This window comes from Monodon monoceros, unplaced genomic scaffold (assembly GCF_005190385.1).
Source record: "Monodon monoceros isolate NGI ecotype Baffin Bay Population unplaced genomic scaffold, NGI_Narwhal_1 Super_Scaffold_18, whole genome shotgun sequence".
Classification (NCBI taxonomy): domain Eukaryota; kingdom Metazoa; phylum Chordata; class Mammalia; order Artiodactyla; family Monodontidae; genus Monodon; species Monodon monoceros.
The window spans coordinates 117,089,513-117,115,710 of record NW_021703774.1 but is presented as its reverse complement, the minus strand read 5'-3'; the positions used below and the strand labels follow the sequence as shown (position 1 = coordinate 117,115,710).

The 26,198-nt window shown below is 33.2% G+C and overlaps 1 protein-coding gene across 2 annotated transcripts in view; it reads right to left on the bottom strand.

Annotated features, from left to right (window-relative positions):
* LRRIQ3 (leucine rich repeats and IQ motif containing 3) overlaps nucleotides 1-26,198 on the bottom strand; it is a 233,547-nt gene that overhangs the window by 66,283 nt on the left and 141,066 nt on the right. For both annotated transcript variants that reach the window (XM_029231188.1, XM_029231187.1), the window contains one exon: nucleotides 9,224-9,332. In XM_029231188.1, coding sequence (XP_029087021.1) covers nucleotides 9,224-9,332 — 109 coding nt within the window. The remainder of the gene's footprint in view (nucleotides 1-9,223; nucleotides 9,333-26,198) is intronic.

Below are 26,198 nucleotides of genomic sequence, written 5' to 3'. Positions count from 1 at the left end.
ACCCTGTTCTGTCTGGGTGGGGAAAACATGCCCTCAGGCAACCTACATGAAGAGGCAGCGCCAAATCCAAAGCTGAACCGGAGGAGCTGTGCGAATAAAGAAGAGAAAGGGAAATCTCTCCCAGCAGCCTCAGGAGCATCGGACTGAATCTCCACAATAAACTTGATGTACCCTGCATCTGTGGAATACCTGAATAGACAAGAAATCATCCCAAAATTGAGGTGGCAGATTTTGGGAGCAACTGTAGACTTCGGGTTTGCTTTCTGCATATAATTTGTTTCTGGTTTTATGTTTATCTTAGTTTAGTATTTAGAGCTTATTATCACTGGTAGATTTGTTTATTGATTTGGTTGCTCTTTTCCTTTTTTAAAAAAAAATATATTTTTCCTTTTTCTCTTTTTTTGAGTGTGCATACGTATACTTCTTTGTGAGATTTTGTCTGTATAGCTTTGCTTTTACTATTTGTCTTACAGTTCTGTCTGTCCTTTTCAGTTCTTTTTTTTTTTTTACTACAGTTTTTAGCACTTGTTATCTATTAGTGGATTTGTTTTCTGGTTTTGCTGCTCTCTTCTTTTTTCTTTCTTTCTTATTATGTTTTTATTTTTTTACTTTTAATAATATTTTTCTTATTTTAATAACTTTATTTTATTTCTTTCTTTCATTCTTTCTTTTTTTTTCTCCCTTTTCTTCTGAGCCTTGCAGCTGACAGGGTCTTGGTGCTCTGGCCAGGTGTCAGGTGTGAGCCTCTGAGGTGGGAGAGCCGAGTTCAGGACATTGGTCTGCCAGAGACCTCATGGCTCCACGTAATAACAAATGGCAAATGCTCTCCCAGAGATCTCCATCTCAACACTAGACCCAGCTCCACTCAAAGACCAGGAAGCTACAGTGCTGGACAGCCCATGCCAAACAACTAGCAAGACAGGAACACAACTCCACCCATTAGCAGAGAGGATGCCTAAAATCAAAATAAGGTCACAGACACCCCAAAACATACCACCAGACGTGGTCCTGCCCACCAGAAAGACAAGATCCAGCCTCATCCACCAAAACACAGACACCAGTTCCCTCCACCAGGAAGACTACACAACCCACTGAACCGACCTTAGTGACTGGGGGCAGACACCAAAAACAATGGGAATTACGAACCTGCATCCTGCAAAAAGGAGACCCCAAACACAGTAAATTAAGGAAAATGAGAAGACAGAGAAATACATAGCAGAGGAAGGAGCAAGGTAAAAACCCACCAGACCAAACAAATGAAGAGGAAATAAGCAGTCTACGTGAAAAAGAATTCAGAGTAATGATACTAAACATGATCCAAAATCTTGGAAATAGGATGGAGAAAATACAAGAAACGTTTAACATGGACCTAGAAGAACTAAAGAGCAAACAAACAAGGATGAACAACAAAATAAATGAAATTAAAAATTCTCTAGAAGGGATCAGTAGCAGAATAAGTGAGGCAGAAGAACGGATAAGTGACCTGGACCATAAAATAGTGGAAATAACTACCGCAGAGCAGAATAAAGAAAAAAGAATGAGAAGAATTGAGGACAGTCTCAGAGACCTCAGGGACAACATTAAACACACCAACATTCAAATTATAGGAGTTCCAGAAGAAGAAGAGAAAAAGAAATGGACTGAGAAACTATCTGAAGAGATTATAGTTGAAAACTTCCTGAATATGGGAAAGGAAATAGTTAATCAAGTCCAGGAAGTGCGGAGAGTACCATAGAGGACAAATCCAAGGAGAAACATGCCAACACACATATTAATCAAACTATCAAAAATCAAATACAAAGAAAAAATATTAAAAGCAGCAAGGGAAAAGCAACAAATAACTTACAAGGGAATCCGCATAAGGTTAACTGCTGATCTTTCAGCAGAAACTCTGCAGTCCAGAAGGGAGTGGCAGGACATATTTAAAGTGATGAAGGAAAAACCTACAACCAAGATTACTCTACCCAGCAAGAATCTCATTCAGATTCGATGGAGAAATTAAAATCTTTACAGACAAGAAGAGCTAAGAGAATTCAGTACCACCAAACCAGCTTTACAGCAAATGCTAAAGGAACTTCTCAAGGCAGGAAACACAAGAGAAGGAAAAGGCCTATAATAACAAACCCAAAACAATTAAGAAAATGGTAATAGGAACATACATATTGATAATTACCTTAAATGAAAATGGACTAAATACCCCAACCAAAAGACACAGACTGGCTGAATGGATACAAAAACAAGACCCATATATATGCTGTCTACAAGAGACCCACTTCAGACCCAGGGACACATACAGACTGAAAGTGAGGGAATGGAAAAAGATATTACATGCAAATGGAAATCAAAAGAAAGCTGGAGTAGCAATTCTCATATCAGACAAAATAGACTTTAAAATAAAGACTATTTATTACAAGAGACAAAGAAGGACACTACAGAATGATCAAGGGATCAATCCAAGAAGATGTAATAATTGTAAATATTTATGCACCCAACATAGGAGCACCTCAATACATAAGGCAAATGCTAACAGCCATAAAAGGGGAAATCGAAAGTAACACAATCATAGTAGGGGACTTTAACGCCCCACTTTCACCAATGGACAGATCATCCAAAATGAAAATAAATAAGGAAACACAAGCTTTAAATGATACATTAAACAAGATGGACTTAATTGACATTTATAGCACATTCCATCCAAAACCAACAGAATACACTCTCCTCTCAAGTGCTCATGGAACATACTCCAGGATAGATCATATCTTGGGTCACAAATGAAGCCTTGGTAAATTTAAGAAAATTTGAATCGTTTCAAGTATCTATTCCAACCAAAATGCTATGAGACTAGATATCAATTTCAGGAAAAAATCTGTAAAAAATACAAACACATGGAGGCTAAACAATACCCTACTAAATAACCAAGAGATCACTGAAGAAAACAAAGAGGAAATCAAAAAATACCTAGAAACAAATGACAATGAAAACACGACAAACCAAAACCTATGGGAAGCATCAAAAGCAGTTCTAACAGGGATGTTTATAGCAATACAATCCTACCTCAAGAAACATCTCAAATAAACAAACTCACCTTACACCTAAAGCAATTAGAGAAAGAACAAAAAACAATCCAATGTTAGCAGAAGGAAAGAAATCATAAAGATCAGATCAGAAATAAATGAAAAAGAAATGAAGGAAACAATAGCAAATATCAATAAAACTAAAAGCTGGTTCTTTGAGAAGATAAACAAAAATTGATAACCATTAGCCAGACTCATCAAGAAAAAAAGGGAGAAGACTCAAAAGAATTAGAAATGAAAAAGGAGAAATAACAACTGACTGCAAAAATACAAAGGATCATGAGAGATTATTACAAGCGACTATATGCCAATAAAATGGATAACCTGGAAGAAACAGACAAACTCTTAGAAAAGCACAACCTTCCGAGACTGAACCAGGAAGAAATAGAAAATATAAACAGACCAATCACAAGCACTGAAATTGAGACTGATTAAAAATCTTCCAACAAACAAAAGCCCAGGACCAGATGGCTTCACATGCAAATTCTATCAAGTATTTAGAGAAGAGCTAACACCTATCCTTCTCAAACTCTTCCAAAATATAGCAGAGGGAGAAACACTCCCAAATTCATTCTATGAGCCCACCATCACCCTGTACCAAAACCAAAAAACGATGTCACAAAAAAAGAAAACTACAGGCCAATAACACATAGATGCAAAAATCCTCAACAAAATACTAGGAGACAGAATCCAACAGCATATTAAAAGGATCGTATACCATGATCAAGTGGGATTTATCCCAGGAATGGAAAGATTCTTCAATATACACAAACAATCAATGTGATAAACCGTACTAACAAATTGAAGGAGAAAAACCATATGATCATCTCAATAGATGCAGAAAAAGCTTTTGACAAAATTCAACACCCATTTATGAAAAATACCATCCAGAAAGTAGCCATAGAGGGAACTTACCTTAACATAATAAAGGCCATATATGACAGACAACATCATTCTCAATGGTGAAAAACTGAAACCATTTCCACTACAATCAGGAACAAGACAAGGTTGTCCACTCCACCACTATTATTCAATGTAGTTTTGGAAGTTTTAGCCACAGCAATCAGAGAAGAAAAAGAAGTAAAAGGAACCCATATCGAAAAAGAAGAAATAAAACTGTCACTGTTTCCAGATGACATGATACTATACATAGAGAATCCTAAAGATGCCACCAGAAAACTACTAGAGCTAATCAATGAATTTGGTAAAGTAGCAGGATACAAAATTTATGCACAGAAATCTTGCATTTCTATACAAGAATGATGAAAAATCTGAAAGAGAAATTAAGGAAACACTCCCATTTACCACTGCAACAAAAAGAATAAAATCCCTAGGAATAAACCTACCTAAGGAGACACAAGACCTGTATGCAGAAAACTATGACACTGTGGAAGAAAAATTAAAGCTGATACAAACAGATGGAGAGACATACCATGTTCTTGGATTGGAAGAATCAACATTGTGAAAATGATGGTACTACCCAAGCAATCTACAGATTCAACGCAATCCCTATCAAACTAACAATGGCATTTTTTACAGAACTAGAACAAAAAATTTCACAATTTATATGGAAACACAAAAGACCCAGAATAGCCAAAGCAATCTTGAGAGAGAAAAACAGTGATGGAGGAATCAGGCTCCCAGACTTCAGACTATACTACAAAGCTACAGTAATCAAGACAGTATGGTACTGGCACAAAAACAGAAATATAGATCAATGGAACAGGATAGAAAGCTGATAGATAAACCCAAGCACATATGGGCACCTTATCTTTGATAAAGAGGCAAGAATATACAATGGAGAAAAGACAGCCTCTTCAATTAGTTGTGCTGGGAAAACTGGACAGCTGCATGTAAAAGAATGCAATTAGAACATTCCCTAACACCATACACAAAAATAAACTAAAATGGATTAAAGACCTAAATGTATGGCCAGACAGTATAAGACTCTTAGAGGAAACATAGGCAGAACACTCTATGACATAAGTCACAGCAAGGTCCTGTTTGACCCACCTCCTACAGAAAGGGAAGTAAAAAACAAAAATGAACAAATGGGACCTAGTGAAACTTAAAAGCTTTTGCACAGCAAAGGAAACCATAAGCAAGACGAAAAGACAACCCTCAGAATGTGAGAGAATGTTTGCAAACGAAGCAACTGACAAGGTTTTTTCTCCAAAATATACAAGCAGCTCATGCAGGTGAATATCAAAAAAAAACAAACAACCCAATTCAAAAATGGGCAGAAGACCTAAAAAGACATTCTGTAAAGAAGATATACCAATTGCCAACAAACACATGAAAGGATGCTCAACATCACTAATCATTAGAGAAATGCAAATCAAAACTACAATGAGGTATCACCTCACACCAGTCAGAATGTCCATCATCAAAAAATCCACAAATGATAAATGCTGGAGAGGGTGTGGAGAAAAGGGAACCCTTTTGCACTGTTGGTGGGAACGTAAATTGATACAGCCATTATGGAGAACAGTATCGAGCTTCCTTAGAAAACTAAAAATATAACTACCATATGACCCAGCAATCCCACTAGTGGGCATATACCCTGAGAAAACCATAATTCAAAGAGAGTCATGTACCACAATGTTCACTGCAGCTCTATTTACAATAGCCAGGACATGGAAGCAACCTAAGTATCCATCGACAGATGAATGGATAAAGATGTGGGACATATATACAATGGAATATTACTCAGCCATAAAAAGAAACAAAATTGAGTTATTTGTAGTGAGGTGGATGGACCTAGAGTCTGTCATACAGAGTGAAGTAAGTCAGAAAGAGAAAAACAAATACCGTATGCTAACACATATATATGGAATCTTAAAAAAAAAAAAAAAAAATTGGTCTTGAAGAACCTAAGGGCAAGACGGGAATAAAGATGCAGACCTACTAGAGAATGGACTTGAGGACATGGGGAGGGGGAAGTGTAAGATGGGACAAAGTGAGAGAGTGGCATGGACATATATACGCTACCAAATGTAAAATAGATAGCTAGTGGGAAGTAGCCGCATAGCACAGGGAGATCAGCTCAGTGCTTTGTGTCTCCCTAGAGGGGTGGGATAGGGAGGGTGAGACGGAGATGCAAGAGGGGGGAGATATGGGGATATATGTATATGTATAGCTGATTCACTTTGTTATAAAGCAGAAACTAACACACGATTGTAAAACAATTATACTGTATTAAAGATGTTAAAAAAAGAAAAAAAAGATGCTCAACATCACTAATGATTATGGAAAGGCAACTCAAAACCACCATGAAATATGACCTCACAGCCACTAGGATGGCTACCACTACTACAACAATAATAACAACAACAACAGCACAAAATAACCAGTGTTGGTCAGTTTGTGGCGAAATTCGAATTCTTGTGCACTATTACTGAGGATGTAGAATGTTATAGCCACTGTGGAAAAAAGTATGGTAGTTCCTCAAAAAAGTAAAATAAAATTATCATATGATCCAGAAGTTCCACCTCTGGGTATACACACAAAACAACTGAAAGCAGGGTCTCAAAGAGATATCTGTACACCCATGTCATAGCAGCATTATTCACAATAGCTGAAATGTAGAAGCAACCCAAGGGTCAATTGACAAATGAATGGATAAAAATGTGGTACTTATAGTGGAATATTATTCAACCTTAAAAAGAAAAACATTCTTATATGTTACAACATGGATGAACTTTTACGACCTTATGGTAACTAAAATAATCCAGTCACAAAAGGACAAATACTGTATAATTCTGCTTTTATGAGATACCCATAGTAATCATACCCATAGGAATTCTAGAAACAGAAAGTAGAATGGTGATTTCCAAGAGCTGGGAGGAGGGGAGAATTGGGAGTCATTGTTTAATGGGTATAGTGTTTCAGTTGAAGCATATGAAAAGGTTCTGCAAAAGGATGGTCATGATGGTTACACAAGAATATAAATATGCTTAATGTACAGTTAAGATGGTTAAAATGGTATGTTCTGTGTTATATATATTTACCATCAAAATAATACAAGAGAAACATACATAAACGAGGGATATAACAGATTAAAAAGTCACAATAAATTGAATTGAAAGAAAATCTACACAAGCAAACAAAAAAATATCTGAGCCAAATCACTGTGAAATTGAAGAACACCTAGTACAAAGATAAAATGCTGAAAGTTTCTAGTCAGAAGAGAAAAACAATGAACAGAAGTTCACACACATCAGACTGAGAACTGAATGGCAATGGACTTCTCAAAGGAAACACTGGAAGCTAGAAGACAATAAAATAATTCTGAGAAAATTCTGAAGGTTCTACACAGTTAAATCATCAATTAAACATAAATGTAGCATAAAGACATGTTTAGATTTTCAAGGTTTTAAAAAATTTACCTCCTATATATAATTTCTCAGTAAACTAATAGAAGAAAGCACTGCATTAACTTAAGAAAATAAACCAAGAAAGAACAAGATATAGAATCCTGGAAACAAGAGTCACAACACAGCATAGAAACAAATGAATTCTCGGGATCACAATTGAAGTGATGTACCAAGATGACAGCTGTTAAGAACAAGTTTAGAAAGCAAGCAGTCCTGATCAGCAAATTAAGGGCTCAAGCAGAAGTATCTTGAAAATAGATATATGTGGGTGTGCTTGGTGATAAGTGGAGGTTTGACTCTTATGAGGTTTCCAAACAAGTTTAAAAAAAATAGTATAAGAAAGAAAACATAGCCTAATATATTGTGTGATTCAGCTGTGAGCAGTATTTACATAGCCATAATAATAAAAATAATAAAAATTAATTAACCCCCAAATAGTGATAATATAATTATATTGGGAGAAAAGAGGAGGGGACATGTTAAGAGTGTGTATTAGGGAGGATTTATAAGATAATTAAACCTCTATCTTTCACAGTAGAAATTGTATATAATATCTAAAGTTGAAAAAGAAATTTTAGCAGAATAAGCATATTACTTGGAAATATAAAAGTAAATAACAGAAGAGTCATTAATAATTATTAAATGATTATTGTCTTGGGGTAGCAAGAAGAGTGAGTGGGGAGGTATGGAGCATGGGACTATTATTTTTCCTTCATTTCATTTTGGTTTATAAACCTAGGAGTTCAATAACTGGATTAAAATAAAATTACTTTTAAATAAAAGATGCAGAGCTTTAGGAAGTATATAAAGTACATGAACCTCATAACGAAGTGAGGAAATAACAAAGCCTGACAAATGAGGATCTGGTAGAGTTCGACCAGTTCACATACACAGAAGAAAAAAAAATCAATAAGGATAAAGACACTACCATGAATTTTTAAAAAGGAAAAAAAATCAAATATTTCAGAATTAAAAGGATGGAGGGAGGGGAAAATGGAAAATTGCTGTTTAAAGATTATAAAATTCCAGTTTTACAAGATGGAAGAGTCCTAGAGATCTGCTGTACAACACTGTGCTTATAGCTAACAATACTGTATTGTGCACTTAAAAATCTGTTAAGAGCGTAGGCCTCATACTAAGTGTTCTTATCAAAATAATGTTTAAAAGGTTTAAGAGAAACCTTGAGAAAAGTTTTAAGACCTTCAAATTATTTTACAAAACTGTTTTTATGATTCTTCTGTGAAAGACAGAGGTAAAGAAAATGTCATCTGATCATAACACATTTTAACAGAAGAAATTCTGCAAAAACAAAATAAAAACAGGTACACATATGATGACCAAAATTTTATTAACAATAAAATGTATTTTTGTGTACAAAAAATAATTATCTTCAAAGCCTGAAGGACATTTAATATCATTTTAACTGAAATAATTTATATTAATTAATCTGATACTTGACAGATTTCCTGGAGGAGGTAACATACTGGCACAGCCATATGGTAACAAAACTATCAATTCAATATGGTTCTTGCTAATACTTATTTCTCCTAATTCCCAACTTCTACTCAAAATCAGGTCCTTCATATCCATGAAACAACTTTCTGCATATATATATTTATAAACTATTGAAAGAGATATGAATATTTTATCTAGAAGTCTCAAAATGTATTTCATATTTATAGTTCAAAATTAACATGCCCAACATCTAACAAATTTAATTACTCTTCATCAAAATATGTTCATTAAATATAATTTTAAATTCATATAACTAACCTTTTTGAATGAGATGTCTTGGTTTTCCTGTTTTTAATTCATATAAAATAGAAGAAACATGTTTTCTCTGTTCACTAGAAAATTTTAAATCAACAGGAGAATGTATATTCTGTGGAAACAAAATAAAAACAATGACAACAATAATGATATCTCATATATGTTTTAGAGTTCTCAAAGAACCCTCACATGTATTTCAACACATTATCATAATTGACTTTTATTTAAAAAACAACAGCAAAAACCTGTGAGGTAGGCAGAGTTAAGGAAAGATGAAGAGAGTTCCATTATGATTCTGATAAATTATCTTTCTATTAAGAGTTAATGATATACTTTGGACAATATTCTAAGGGAAATTGAGGGGAAGGGGGACCTGTCAGGAGGGTGCCATGACAAAAGGAATCAGAGGGGAGGAGAAATAAGGAATAAACAAAGAGAAGCAAGATAATGTTGCCTAGAAAGGCTGATGGAAGATTCAGAGTAAGAAAGGAGGGACACATTTTACAGAATACTAAAGGATAGTAAAATAGGTAGAAATAAATGGGGCCAGAATTATCACAGGCCTTAAAAGTACAAATGGATCAGATATGTGTGGAAGGGATAATAAGTAGAATATTGATAAGGAGCTTTGTGTAAAGCAGAGGCACTGTCAGATGTAAACTATACAATGTCTGTAAACTGGTTGAGGACGTTTTAATAATTGATACTGTGTTCTCTCTCTTTCTCTTCACAGACCATTCAGGATTGATACAGAGGAACCAGGTCAATAAAGAATCCAGGCTCTTTCAAAATGTATCATCTCTATCTTACTGCATCATCTACATGGCTTCCAGCCTCAAGATTTACTCACAAGTCAAGATAGCTACTAGAGCATCAAACACCATGTCTATATTTCAGTCAGCAAGATGGAGGAAAGGATAAAATGACAAAAGGGCACAGGCCATGTGTCTTAAGAAACTTTCCCAGAGGCCCTTCCAATAATTTCTGTTCATAACTCACTGACCTCCCACAGCTAAAAAGGAGAGGGTAAGAAATGCAGGCTTTTAGCTAGGTACTTTACTTCCTGGAGTAAAATGGTGGGTCTGTTACCAAGAAAGAAGAGAAGGACAGATATTTGTAGGCAACTAACAGTCTGCTACAGGAAATAAAAAAATCAGAATCTTGGGAAGGGACATATGTTTGTATTTGGAAAACCTTTCCCAGGATATTATGCTTTCCTTGATGAGAACCACTGGTCTAAATTCTGAAGATTCACAAATATATACCCTCAGATAGATCTCTTTTCTGAGGTGCTTGGTTCTGTATATTTGTTTATGGAATACTTGTACAGTGCTTACCATTTGCCATTATTTTAAGCTCTTTATAGATATTAATTTATGCAATACTCATAACCACCATGAGCTGTGTTCTTTTGCCCTGGAAAATCTCACAGACACAACATACTCAAGAGATTTGAAGTCATATCTTTCCTCTAAACCTATTAATACTTATTTCTAGTTGTAGTGAATAGCATTACCTTCATCCAAGGGGAGAAAAAGTCACATAAATTCTCTAACGTGATAGCTGATAGAATTTTTAAACAGATAATTTTTTTCATATTTCCCCTGCCTTAACTGTCCACTTATTCAAACCTCCTTTACTCTACAATTTAGAAGAAACACTTGGATATGTGTCCTAGTCTCCTGTACTTACAATTTTATGCCCAAATTCCTATACCATATAATACAGATATATTTAATTAAATATCCTTAAGCTTATTTTATCTTTTAAATTTTATATGTAATGTCCTTTAACTGATTTTTTGAAAACATAGTCTCTATGCAGTGACTCATTGTGCAAGAATTTTTTTTTAATGCTCATGATAGGTACTAGGTATTATCTCACCCTGGAATGAATCTGTTTTTATTCCTCTCTAAAAAATCCTTTACTATAACTCTTACACAACACTATTTTCAGTCTTTACATGACAAAAATATTACTTTTTGCTAGAAAGACAAATAAATAGCTACTTTTGAGTTAACCTATTCTCTCTATATTTACAAATTTTTTTAGGTTGTCAAGAATAAATATAATAATACACTATCAAAACATGACTATTTTAAATAATGCTGTTTCTATTTTCATTTGGGCTCAAATCTTACTATTAAAATATGACAAAAAATGTAGACCACTGTTTTGCAATCAAATTTGTAACAATCAGTTCTAAATGCTTTTTCAACCTCAGATTTGTCCATCAATCTTCTTCAGGCCATATCATTCTTATATCTTCTTACTTCTATGAATTTTGCTCTATTTTGGTAACTACTCTCTGTCTTTCCCTCCTGACAATGCAATTCATCATATGTTAAAGAATCACCTCAAATTCTACTTCAATCATAGAAATGGACCCTTTCTGTGCTCTAGATCTCACACTTATATTCTCTTCATGAGAAAATAATGAAAGTGGAATGAAAGGATATGTGCAACAATTCTGTTTCCACTAGTACTTATTTCTTTACACCCCCGAAAGAATAAGGAAAAATTTAAAAAGGTATATATCTATCTGTCAAATCTGAGTATCCAGACTCTATCACAAATAAAGTTAATTTGCAGAATCATGAAATTTAAAAGCCTCCAAGTCAAATCAGTAGCTAGCTAGTTCCTTTTAGAAATATATTTTCTTTAGTTTGCCAACTTAGCCGTTTTTATATACTATCCACATATCATTGTTTGTCATCATTTAAAATAACTTTCCCTTCCTTGGCTTTTATAAAAGAAGAACCATGACAAATGGTGCATATGTGAGAGTGAAACAAATCTACAGAAAAATGATCAGAGTGTCTAAAGCCCTAAATGAACTGAGGCTTATACAAGCTGCCATCATAAAGAAAATGGGATGTTTGTTTTATGTACTGTAAGAAAAAAAAGAAAGGATATGCCCATTTATTGATTGATCTTCAAAATGACAGAGAAAACAAGTTATGACAACACTGGAGAAAATCTAATATCTTGTTCTCAATAACAGAAAGGATATTCTATTAACTAAAGTGCCTTAAATTTAACACTGGTCTTCAATAATTTAGGAAAATATTTAAAGGATTTTTGGTAGCATTTGGAAAAGAAATAATCACCAAGGAGCAATATATATTGAAAATAAATGAATTACATCAGATATAATTTTATTTTTAACAGGGTCAGAATTAATTCAGGTTCCAATATCCTTGATATGATAAACCTGCATTTCAGCAGCATGTTTGATAAACACTTTCACTACTTATTGAAAGACAGTATGATTAGGTGGAGATCAAAGATGTTGAGCTATCACATGGAAAAGAGTAAGGATTAATAAAATGATGCTAACTTGAAGGGAGATCTCTAATGTCTTGATATGTGGACATGTTCTTAGCCCTGTGCTGAAAATAGTTATATGAATGATGTGAATAAAAATATAAAGAAAATGCTTATCAAATTTTCAAAGGGGGTGGTAAAAGAACAAAATCAGTTAATTCTGGACAAATTTAAAAGATTATCAATAGACTGGAGCAATAGGTCAAATTGAATAGATGAATATTAATAGGAATAAATATTGCAGTTGGGCAAAATGAATTTAATCACTACAATAATATAATTTAAAAACATGAATGATAAAAAATATTTTAGTTAAGAGTAAATTAAAAGTCCATTGTGTGATGACTTTATGCTGTATAAGCATTCCATCTAGAATGAGGGAAATGGCAATCTTACCATTTTCATTTCTGAACCATAGCTGAAGTACTGTTTCAGGTCAGTGCAACATATTTTCAGATGAATATAGATAACCTGGAACATGAAAAGAAAGGAGCCTACCTACTGAATTATTTTTAAAGTAAGCCCTATGTAAATAAGCCATGTATAAATCTAGTGTAGAGAAGAGATAACAAAGAGATCCGGGCTTCTCACATCCTCCAACTGCCATCTTCCTCATCTTGTAAAATGTACCATTATCTTATTCAAACCATAAAAATGTAGGATTTCATCTCTATTTTATCCTTTTTCTGAAACACTTTATCTAAGTCATCAGCAAATCTTGGCAATTCTACCTCCTGAATCTATTTCAAATCTGTTCACTTCTCTCTGTTTTCACTTTATTTCTCTACTGTAAGCTATAATCATCCCTTCCAAACAGAAATAGCTTCCTATTGGTCTCTGCCTTAACCCTAGCTGTTACAAGATATATTTATATTTGTCAAAAGGTAAATATGATCATGTTTCTCTTTAGCTTTAAAATCCCATAATGGCTGTCCAAGGTGCTCAGTCTTTACTATGAGGTACAAAAACCCAGCAAAATATGGCCCTTGACTACACAAACACATCTTGTGCTACTCTTTGTTCACTATACTCCTGCCACACTGGATTTCATTCAGTCCCTTGAACCCAACTCAACTAAAACAAGTTACTTCACACCTCAGATCCTTGTGTAAGCTCTTCCCTCTGCCTAGAACACTCTCCTTCCTATACTTTGCATGGCTAGCTTCCCATCCTTTAGGTCTTAATTGTAAATATTATCTTCTCAGATAAAAACATTCTGTGACAATCCTATGAGAAGTGGGCATCCTCTTATTATTCCCTATTTCAGAACTTTATATATTTAATTCATAACATTTATCACAATTTTATTTGTTTGTTTACTAGGGTTACATCTTGTTTTTTTTTTCTTTTTCCTTAGAATCTAGTCCACAAGGGGCTAAGGACTTTGCTTATCTTGTTTACTCAAAGCCAGGAATGGCCCCTGGCTCTCAGCAGATACTCAATAATTATTTGTTACATGTTGAATGAATAGTACTAAAGAGAAGTGCTAGAAGGAATGAGTGAAGGTTTAGGAACTTTGGCTAACATAAAATAATATAATATAAACTTCATTTGTTGGAAAGCGTTTAACAACTAGACATAATTTTAAAATAAATTCCTAGCTTATATTTTTTAAAGGACTCTACCGCAAGTAACACTTTTCAATATTCTATTCTTTCATTCCTGATATTTTTCATACTCTATGGTTACTCCAAAGCATTTCACTGAGCAACCCTTTACAATTATCCTATCCCCTTCTTCTAAGCTCTTTATCATGTGCATCAACACGGATTCTCTAAATTTTCTGAAGCATCTTTTACTTTATCATTTCTCAATACCCACAAAAAACATAAACATAACCATCTGATATGAATAATTATGTATTTATTCAGGCACATGTCTCTATCTACCTACATCACAATGACAACAAAAGAACTCTTCTTTGATGGTATTGAGTGGAGGAGCTAAGAAAAAATCATCTATAAGAGGTATGGAAATAGGGAGAGATAATCTGTATATGATTAAATATCATTCAATCATAATGAGAAAAAAAATCCTCAGAGTACTACTGAAAATTGGACTAGATTAACTGAGGATCTATGGAGCTTCCTGTAATTGACAAACCAAACACGTACATGGTTGTAAAATATCAGATGGATGACTGGAGTAGATATTTAATTCTCCAAAGAGAAATGATAATTTATCATTTAATACTAAGGAGTGGTGACAGTGGTAACAATTTCCTCAAACTCCTTTCTAGACCAAGGGTAAATAATTTATGTCAGATTTTCTGTCTTTGAAAATCAAGATTCCTTTTCAACCCTTAGTGGTTTGAGTTTCTAAACTTGGGCTAGTTAGTGTTCTGAAGATTGTTTGGTTTTGTTTTCACATTATATATTATACAAATCAGAGTCCTTTGATTTTAAAGGAAATTATAAGTCTTTGATCAAAGCATATTGTTAACAGAGACTCATTGTTATGTTATCTATCTATCCCTGTACTATCTATACTATCCTATACCTGAGCAAGCGTTTGTTCTATGTTATATATTATTCATTGTAAGTAGTCTCCATTTCAAGGATGATTCCAAAAACCTCTTTAGAATCACAGCCAAGACACCAGCCCCTTGGTATCCTACCCCATTTGTTTTTGTTCTTGTTTCTGTTGCCTTTCCTCTTCTCAGCCAAGACATCATCTTTAAAAGTGCTAATCCAGATCTTAGGTCTTCTATATAATACTCAAAGAGATAACTTTAGGAGTATGCTAAAAGCGAAACTAAAAAAAGTTGTTCTTTTATGTCTGAATGAAAACCTGTTAGCTCTAGTGTTTGACTACACACCCTCTCATTAACTTAGCAAGCAAAGCCTTCAACAGAGGGGAGGCTAATGTATAGTGATCCATGTGTTGCAAGGTCCACTTGATCTCTGCTTTAAAGAATAAGTGCTAGTTAACAGGAAAAACCATGGAGGAAGGGGCATGGTTTAAGATAAAAATTTTATGAGGAAAATGTTACTTTTTAAGATAGTCCCCTTTAAGCAACTGGCAGGTTTAACTGATATTTGAAAAATTGCTACTACCTTGTATTTGATCCCAATCTTACTTTATCTTAACAATGAAGACTAGAAGTGAAGTGATAATATTCTTGATATGTGGGGAAGAGAATTCACAAAGGATGACCTGGATAAACAAATACAGGAGAAACCTAGTAGATATAGAAAGAAATGTGACATTTCTCTTCTATACAAAAAAGTAGCCACGGGAAATGAGGACGGCTGAAATTATATTTTGCTGCAATTGTCCAGTTAAATAACATGTGGGAAAAAAGCATTATAGGAAGATATGCTCCCTCAGTTTAAGAATGATTAAAGTCTAAGTTCTATCCTCACCAAGATTAGAGGTGCCAATGAGTAAATCACTGAGGCTCACTCTTTGCTATATGACACTGGTAATACAGCAACTGCTTAGTAGTAGTGGTTGTCAAACCCAGTAAAAAAGAGATGCTGCAAACTTCCAGAGTTTAGACTAAGTTACAATTTCAAGTTCAGAGAACACAACAGTAGTTCATGAATAGTAATAATTGATAGTAGGCAGAGTAATGAAAGTAAAGGGCATGAGGATATTTCGGAGTATACAAGTTTATGTTTCTTTGAAAAATCTCTCCAGAAATGTATCGGATTACTATTTACATGACAATGCAATTCTATTAATAATCCTTTTAAAAATATATTTTTACATTGTCTAATAGACAACATATTATATAGTAATAATTGAAAATAATTCTGTATCTTGTTTGCCTAAGGATCACATTTTAAAAAGAGTGTAACTCTACATAATCGATATAATTTTGTTCATAACTTTCAAGCACTTATTGTGTTCTACCTTATATAATAGTTAAGTACATTTTTTATCCTTAGAAGAAATTATTCTCTCTGAGGACTGAGGCCATGGTTTACTTATCTCAATATGCCTGCACCACTTTGACTGGATTCTTCAATCTCTGTTGCAGTATCAACTCACAAATAACAAAAAAGGATTGAGACATTTGATTAGTTTTTTTCAACAAATATGTATTGAGTGCCAGCTATATCCATGACACCATGTTAGACATAGGTACAAAGTTATTATTTTGTGAATATTTAAATTCTGTACTTCTCAAAATATGGCATAATTTAATGATTAACCCTCTATATAGATATAGAAAACATGAGAAGCAAGATAAAGACATTGAAACTGAGAAAAACATAGTAGAAAGCACAGGTTGAATGCTAAACACATTCTTGATAAAATGTGCATCTTATTAAACCTCAAATGTTAACTCAATTGATTAAAATAATATTTAGTAAATTATTTAGTAAATAATTTTTAATCTAATCATTTTTAAATGAAAGGGATATAGTATGTATTAGTAATATAAGTTAACACTGCTTAAGTAATCCCCAAATGAGACCACTCACATGCTGGTTTAAAATTTAATGATGGGCAGTGAAATGGAATTTTCTAGGAAAAAAAACCCTTTTTTCCTTAGCAATAAAATATACAGCTCAAGAATCTATATTTCTAGGTATATTTGAACAATGTTTATATTTATGAGAAGAGGAGAAAAGAACAAAGAGACCTCCAATATTTTATGATGTTTAGGTTGATCTCTAACCTACACACCTTAAGCAAATCTAGCATTTTAGAAAGTTTATGGTTTAAATTCGTTTAGAATCTGAAGAGGGGTTTATATTACCATAAAGAAAACATCTCAATAAATTAACATAGTAGCCATATATATAATCATGTTTCTAAAGTAAAGCATATTATAACCAACTTAAATATGCTTTATAAATACATACTTATAAATTATTAAATTGACTCAGTAACAATTACTTGGATAATATTTTCTAGAATTGAGGATTTAGACTTCCGCAACTGGGAGTAATATACTCATTTGCGGAATTCAGAATATTTGTAAATGTTGCTTCATACAAGCTCTTATTACTAGACTAAGGACTAAAACAACTGTTTCTAATGCCGTATAATTATACTTCTTCCCTCCAAATGATACATATATCTCAGGAACTGCAGGGACTGTTTTGAGCAAAAAATAGATTATATAATATATATGCATACATATGTGTGTGTGTATAAAACAGTATATGTACACACACTCAGGAGATAGATAGATAGAGATGTTCAATAAAGTGCTTTACCTGACCCTGAGTTGCCAGCCTGCAAGTTCTACAGCCTCAGTACAAATCACAGTCTGTCCAACTTCACAATGTATCCAGCACAGCTTCCTAAACAACCTCAGCCCTACTGCTCTTATTGCAAATATTTCTGCCATGGTCCAAATGTTTATTATTTACATGAAGTCCAACATTCCTGAAGCTGGATAAAATGACTCAAAACTGTAGTTACCAAACTTTCAAATGCAAACAGGCTTATTTTCAGTTCTTAAGCTAATAAAGTAGGTATTGTCAGAATCCTTACATTTTGTTAAACAAAAACTTATATATAAAGAAATGCCTGCAATTTATTGTGAGTCTCTACAGGCTTTCTAGGTGGATATAATCACCGAAACCCATGCTTAGATGGAATATCTCTAAAATTATATTAAATAGATCAGAGAGCAGCAATATGATTCAATAATTAATATTTTCCATGTCATGGTACCTAAATTTGTTTTGCGAAAATTCAATACTGTCAATTTTTAGGTGAGTCATAGTACACAAATCTTTGTCACTGAAGGCTTAGACAATATTAAAATACATTGAAATAGCCACTCTCTCTTACCTTGAATAAATGAAAATTCATTTTAAGTAAGTGGTAAAGAATGGTCATTTTATTATCTTTTTATTTTAAAAGATGGACAGCTTGAAAAGTTTTGCATTAGCAGTCTTTGCAAAGCAAATTTTTTTTATGCTGGTACATTTCACTGGACTTAAAAATGGTAATATTAGCTTTCTCGCATGAGGAAGTAAATAATTTCATGAACAGTTTTATGCAAGTTTCAAATCGTTAAATTATGCTTGCTTGAATGAATTATTAAGTGTATTTCTCTTTTCAACTTTACACTTATCTTGTGTTTACAGCTGATATCCCTAGTGTCCAATCAGAGACAGGTTTTCATCCTGTTGTCCAGGGAATGATGGGCACAATTCCTTTTGACACTGATGAGAGGTGAATACGTAAATCCAGCCCACTTCAGTGAAAATTGACCCATAATTTTTTTTTACCCTGAAGAAAAATACAGTAATAAAGTTTAAAGATGGAAAAAAATACAGTTAAACTCTTGAGGTGTACCATTAGCTAACGATAATCAGCAAACATTATATTTTGCCTTGAGGACAGTGAGCTCCAGATTTGCTTTTCGGTGCTCATGAATTCTAATAATCATGGCTCTCTATATGATAGCAAGAAACCTAAAAACATGAATGATAGGTTTTTCACATTTCAATGAACTCAAAACTTAAAACTAAAAAGGAAAGGCATAATTTTAAAAAATTCTTCTACCTCTTCTCTCCCCTAAGATTTTTCTTATGAAATGAGTGTATGCATTGCCTACAAATATTCAGTAATTGAAAATATACACAATTTCTCTCATAAAGATTATACACCAATTTAAAAACATGTGGATCTTGTATAAAATTCTAGTGGTGCTTCTGAACTAGCATTTTCAAAATTATATCAGCATTCCTAAGATTTAGGGAAAAGAATGACTTGGCATAGTATGTCAGATCAATTGCCCCTAAATCAAATATCCCACCTGTAATAGTAGCAAAAAGAAATACTGTGCACAGTTAAGGCTATCCAGCAAAACCATTTTCATTTACTTTAATATCCCATTAAGGATCTGCTATTAATTAATTTATCTATATAATTTAGTTTGTTTATATCATTGGCCTATAGCATTTCCAGAATGAGTTTTATTCTTATTACCACAGTATGGTAATCCCTTTTCCTTCTCTATCTTTGAAAGGTGTTCTAAGTTCTAGTGTAACAGGACCAGCAAGAAAATCTGTTTTACCTGCATAGTTCATAACTTTGTAAGATCCTTTTGAACTCTGTATTTTACTTTTGTCTTGCATCTTATTTTAATCTATCTTCTTTCAATGATAACCTTAATTCTTCCTGCTCCCATACAAAGATCTCAATGATAAGCAGAATTCTATTACCTACTCTTTTCATACTAGCACAGTGGATTAATATTTTCAGAAAATATACTAAAATGACTCCATGAGTTATAAATTATGACTCAAAAAGTGTAAGTAGAGTTTGGATTATACTTCTTGCAAATGCAACGAATAGTATTTTAAATTAGTAAATATTTGTTGAGTGCCTCCTATGTGCATATGACTATGCTAGGTAAAAGGTGGCAAAACAACTAAATTACAACCTGCCATAAAGTGGCTTATATTCCTAGAGTTAAGACATTCACATAATACAGTATGGTATAAATAAATTTAAATAGAAATATGCGTAAGACAAATACTAGTAACAATATTCCAACTAAGAGAAACTAATTTCCTCTAACATTAAAAGAGAAGAAATCTTTGTTCTGGATGATATCAGGGACTTTATCCTTTTATTTAATGCTGTAAGCTGAAGACAGAAATAAAGAGGTACAACTGTAGGAATAATCTCATTCTTAAACAAAAGGAAGTAAAGATGAGATTCCAGGAAGGAGGTTTTGGCCTTGGCACCAAAAACTTAATTTAAGGTGGATGAACAAAGGCATTTTATAGTGCCTACTTTGAGATGGAGACTGTTTGATGGTGTAATTGTAGAAAGGAGGCAATGTACTGGAATGAAGGTGAATTGGAGGGAACACATAGCAATGCTTTTATATATTAGCCCTATTGCTGAAAAAGAAGAGATTTTGCTCTCAATAACTGGCTAACTGATTCATAGCAGCCAAGATCAAATATAGTTAATTCTACCGAGCTTAATTCTCATACTAGAATCTTTCACAGTACGCAGTAATGGTTCTTTTCTGAAGGAAAAGCTGCTGGCAAGATATAATGCTCTATTTCTGTAATCATCTTTTCCCTCCTTTGGAGCTACTAAATTTCCAACATACAGACTCCATTCTCCTTCCAATTCTAGGACCTAACTATGATAGGAGATAATAAGACTAAGTCTATAAGACAATAAGACTAGTCTGCAGACTAATACTTGGAGTTCCCTATTAATTTACCTTTGCTCATAGCATAACACATAATTATGGTAATTAGTATTTTGTGTCATTCTGAAGCCTTCACCACTCTGTTCTGCCTTTGAAATGTTCCCAGTTCTACCTTGACATCTGCCTTGGACCATTTCCCAAGCCTCCATTCTAGCAATCCAGTCTTTAGTACCAGTTTTCTTTTTAAAACAGTCATTGAGCACAGTGTCTAGGCTTTGATACTCAATAACAGACTTCATTAATACCAGCTTTCTTTCTCAACCTGACCCAATTTCAATGTTGCTCAACTTTTCATATTAGTTGGTTACTTGCTGCTAGCCGTGTGGACAGTGAATAGAGCTCACTGGATATAAAGCTACTTACCAGACTGACCCTCTTTTGTTAGTTCCTAGCACTATAACCATTCTGTCTCCTGTACTGCTCCAATGGCCAAGTCCAAATTCTTTCTTAGCCTAACCAGTTTTGCTTTAATTAATATATCATTTCCCATGAATTGCAAGATAAAATGCATGTTAAAGTTCCAATTTGCATGATACTTTTTTAAATGTAAATATTATCAGAAAGTTGAGCTCACTGGAAAGCATATTGAAGAAACTGAGAACATGAATTAGGCAGATGTGAAATAAATAGATAATGCTTAATTTACATAAGGAAAACACGAGGCAAACAGGAGACTGAAGAGAAAGGTGAAGAGACTGAACCAGCTGACGTGTACTGTGTACAACAGAATAGTAAGCAAGAAACAGTTAAAAGATAAACTGACACAAAATTATGAAATACCCACAAACTACTGGAATCTATGGTCTCTATTATGCTCTTTCATCTAGCCTCGGGAAACCTTCCTACATTCTCTTGTTCTCTATCTGTGACATTTTAATAGATAGAAAAATTAAGGCTGATAGCTATAAAATTTCACTCTTTACTCTCTCCTTTACATCATAAATAAAATAATTAGATAATCATCCTAACATCTGATTGCCCATTATCCTACACAAAGTTGAATAGCAAATGTAACTTGTTAATTCTTAGTAATTTGATAGGTATGTAACTGTGCCTATGGTATTAAAATGTATAGAGAGAATTTTTCTTGCTAAATAATCATTTTAAACACTCAAGTGAAAATTAAAATGTCCATTAACGGCCCTATCCAACTTCAGTTTCCACAATTCCTCTCATAGTTTATTTCCCATTCACACATTTGCAAAGCTAATTTTCACCTCCACAACTTTGTTCATATAGTTTTTTTTTTAAGTCTGACCCTTGATCTTTTCTTTTTTGACATTCATTTTTTTATATGTTCCATCACATTTTTGGTGCTCATTTATATAGATGTGTTGGTCATTATTCTATTACCTCATCTGAACAACAAATTCCGAAAGAATGAAAATTTCCACTCTTCTTGATTTTCCCATAGTATGCTGAGCACTGAAGTTAGAGCAGAGTACTTGAAATTTATGCTCTGTGGTGACCTAAACGGGAAGGGAATCTAAAAATGAGTGGATATATGTATATGTATAACTGATTCACTTTGCTATACAGCAGAAACTAACAAAACACTGTAAAGCAAATATACTCCAATAATAATTAATAAAAAAATAAAACCAAGTTTTAACACTCATATCAAAAATAGTTATATTGATACCTATTTATATGTATAAATTTATGCCAGTATATATCTATTACGTTTAAAGTATGCAGGCAAAGTTGATTTTGTGATTATGAAGGCCACGAAATTTGCAATATACCATGTGGTCTATCAGTGGGATAAATAAATGTTCTATGGATGGAAAAATCAATTGTCTCTAAGGTCTTTGAATATTCTTTCCACTTGTCAACTCTTAGAAACTTTACCTCCACATCAAATTATCTATCCATCCATGAGTCTTAAAATTGCAAACTTTTCAAAAATTTGGAGGTAAACAATATATCATTTGTGCACATGAGAGGAGTTTGTTTGCATGCTGATTTATCTTTGAATTTGAGTAAGATGACATCAAACACAAATTCGAGGATAATAGATTTAAATCTAAACTATAACACAATAGTTAAACTACATTGCTAGAGATTCTTAAGATATTGGGCTTTTTTTTCAGTAGCATATTATTTAAATAATAAAAATTCTGGGATGACAAAATGATTGTGGGGGATAGATATACAGATCAATGGAATAGAGTCCATAAATAAATCTTTACATATGGTCAATCAAGTTCTCACAAGGGTACCAAGATAATTCAATAGGAGGAGGATGAGGGTTTTTTTTTCCAAAAAAAAAATGGTGCTAGACAACTGGATATCCAATATAAAAGAACGATTTTCAACCTCTATCTCATAGTATATAAAGATTAGTGCAAAATGAATCATATGCCTAAATTTAGGAGCTAAATTTATAAAACTCTTAGAAAAAAACAAAAATAAATCTTTGAGACACTGGTTTAGAAAATGGTTTCTTAGATGTCATAAGAAAAATTTGTGACAAAAATACCCATGTAAATTGGATTTCATCAAAATTAAAAATTTACCATTAAGAAAGTGAACAGACAATCCACAAGATGGGAAAATGTTTTCAAATGATATGTATGATAAGAGACTTGTATCAAAATATATAAGGAATTTTTATAATTCAACAATAAAAAGACAACTTATCAAAGGATTTTTGAATAGATAGCTCTCCAAAGAAGATATACAAATGGCCAATAAATATATGAAAAGATGCTCAGCATTATTACTCACTAGGGAAATGCAAATCTAAACCACAGTGAAGTACCACTTCATACTCACTATGATGGCTATAATTAAAAATACAGAAAATAATAAGTGTTGGTGAGGATTTGAAGAAATTAGGACTCTCATACATTGATGATGTAAATGCAAAATGGCACAGCTGCTGTGGAAAACAGTTTGGCAGTTCCCCAAAAAGTTAAACATAGAATTACCATATCATCCTGTTATTTCACTACTAGATATATACACAATAAAACTGAAAAGTATGTCTACACAAATATTTGTACATGGATGTTCATAGTAGAATTATTAATAACAGTCATAAATTGGAAGCAACCCAAGTAATAAATGGATTTTAAAGTATGGTATATTCATATAGTAAAATATTATTCAGTTATAAAAATGAATAAAGGACTTAGACATGTTACAACATGGATAAATCCTAAAAATATGCTAAGTGACAGAAGCCATACACAAAAGACCACATATTTTATCTTCTAATTATATTAAATGCCCAGAATAGGCACACTCATAGAGTTAGAAAATATCTTAATGGTTGTTAAGGTCTGTTGGGAATACTGCTAATATATATGGGATTTCTTTTGGGGTTGATGAAAATGTTCTGGAATTAGATAGTGATAATGGTTGCAAAAGTTTGTAAAAAGACTAAAGATCACTGAATTGTGTACTTAAGAAGGATGAATTTTGTGTCATGTAAGTTATATCTCAGTAAAGATGTTACAAAAAATATTGTGAAGTTAACAATACAGTTTTGGTAGTGCTTGTCAGAATTCTAAGGAAATGTCAAAAATGTGAAGTACCAAAAAATAATAAATATAATAGAAAGAGACCTGACTTTCCAGGTGATTTAGTTTTCAAGTTTTCAAAAAACTGTAAAGTATTGTTCTTCATGATAATTCAACAATGTAAACAAAAAGCCAAATAGACATGCAGAATTTTTTTTTAGCATTTGCTAAAACTGAAGCATAAAATAACTAAACTGTGTAAAACAACACATTTATCAAAAATTAACCATATAACACTTCCAGAACCTTTGAATTTATTAATAGAATTTTAATGTTTTTTACTTTGAATTTATTAATAGAATTTTAATATGTTTTATTTCTTTTTGAATCCTAAATACAAATAATTTAGTGGCATTTACAAAGTCATAATGAATCAAGTTTCAAGTTATATTACTTAGAACAGAAACAGAAACTACAAAGCCATTTTTTTTTAAACTGAGGTAAAATGCTATTAGAATTCACCTGTAAAAAAAAGAGTGCTGACAATTATTAGGTACATATTCCCCCAAATACAGAATAGTTGCTCAATATCAAGAAGTAATGTACAACATACATGGGCTTCCCTGGTGACGCAGTGGTTAAGAATCTGCCTGCCAGTGCAGGGGACACAGGTTCAAGCCCTCTTCCAGGAAGATCCCACATGCCACGGAGCAACTAAGCCCGTGCACCACAACTACTGAGACTGCACGCTAGAGCCCGTGAGCCACAACTACTGAAGCCCACGTGCCTAGAGCCCATGTTCCACAACGAGAAGCCACTGCAATGAGAAGCCCATGCACTGCAACGAAGAGTAGCCCCCGCTCGTCACAACTAGAGAAAGCCCACACACAGCAACAAAGACCGAATGCAGCCAAAAGTAAAAATAAAATAGAAAAAAAATTTTTAAAAAAAGAAGTAAGGTAACAACATACAGACTGTTATGGCAGTGATAGGAAGAAGAAACACTGACTAATAAATTTAACACTTTAAATTATAAAATCAACATAAAGTAAATCAGATTTGAGATTTAAAACATACTCGAAAAAAAAGAGGATGGTTATCAGGTCAAAAGAAAACTGTGCTAGTTATTTAATAACAGAAGAGAAACATGGAGAGTCAAGATGCATCCACAATTGGTAGAACAGAAATTTGGGCCAATTCTGAAGTTTATAAATGCAAGATGAAAGAATTTTTAAGTCTTTTGAAAAACAGGAAAGATTTATCAAGAAGGTCAGGAAGGCAAGACACCAGCGAGGTAAGCCCAGCACTCAAAGCAGCTTTTGTTCTCAGACTACCTGGATATCAGGAAGAAACAACTTTTAAACTAAAGTACAGGTTTGGTGGCTCAGGAGGTCAGGAGTCAAATATCAAAGCCCATGTCCACTCAAGGAGAGGATGCTGTCCACATTCAACTGGGAACTCAAAGGGCTATGTGATGAAATATAAGTGAACAGCCCTAAACTAAAATGAAAGATTCATAATTCATAAAATCCCAAGTTTTGAACTTTCAGGTGGCCCAGTATTGGTGGTACTTGGTGACAGCAATGAAAATATTATCTGGAGGAAAGTATTTTCATTCAAGAGTCCAAAATTCCCACAAATAACATTTCAAATATAGTGAGCAGTACAAAAGACCCAAGTTACTGAAATTAATTGATGCAGACTATAGAGTTACTCTGTTTGCTATGTTTTAAAAAAGAAAAGTCAAGTTTGACATAGCTACAGAAAAAAACAAAAAAAGAAAATGTGAAAAGGAAAGTTTGGAAAAGAACCAAAAAAGCCTTAGAAATCTGAAGAATAAATCCATATCAATTAGGAACAAAAATGGATGATCCAATGACAGATTAGACACAGCTAACAAGAGAATTACTGAACTGGAGGAGAAGCTGAAAAAAAATTTCAGAAAGAATCATGGAGAAACCAAAAAATGAAATATGTAGAAGAGAAAAGAAGGATCATAGAGAATACAAGTTCATTAGTAATAAATAGTAAACAT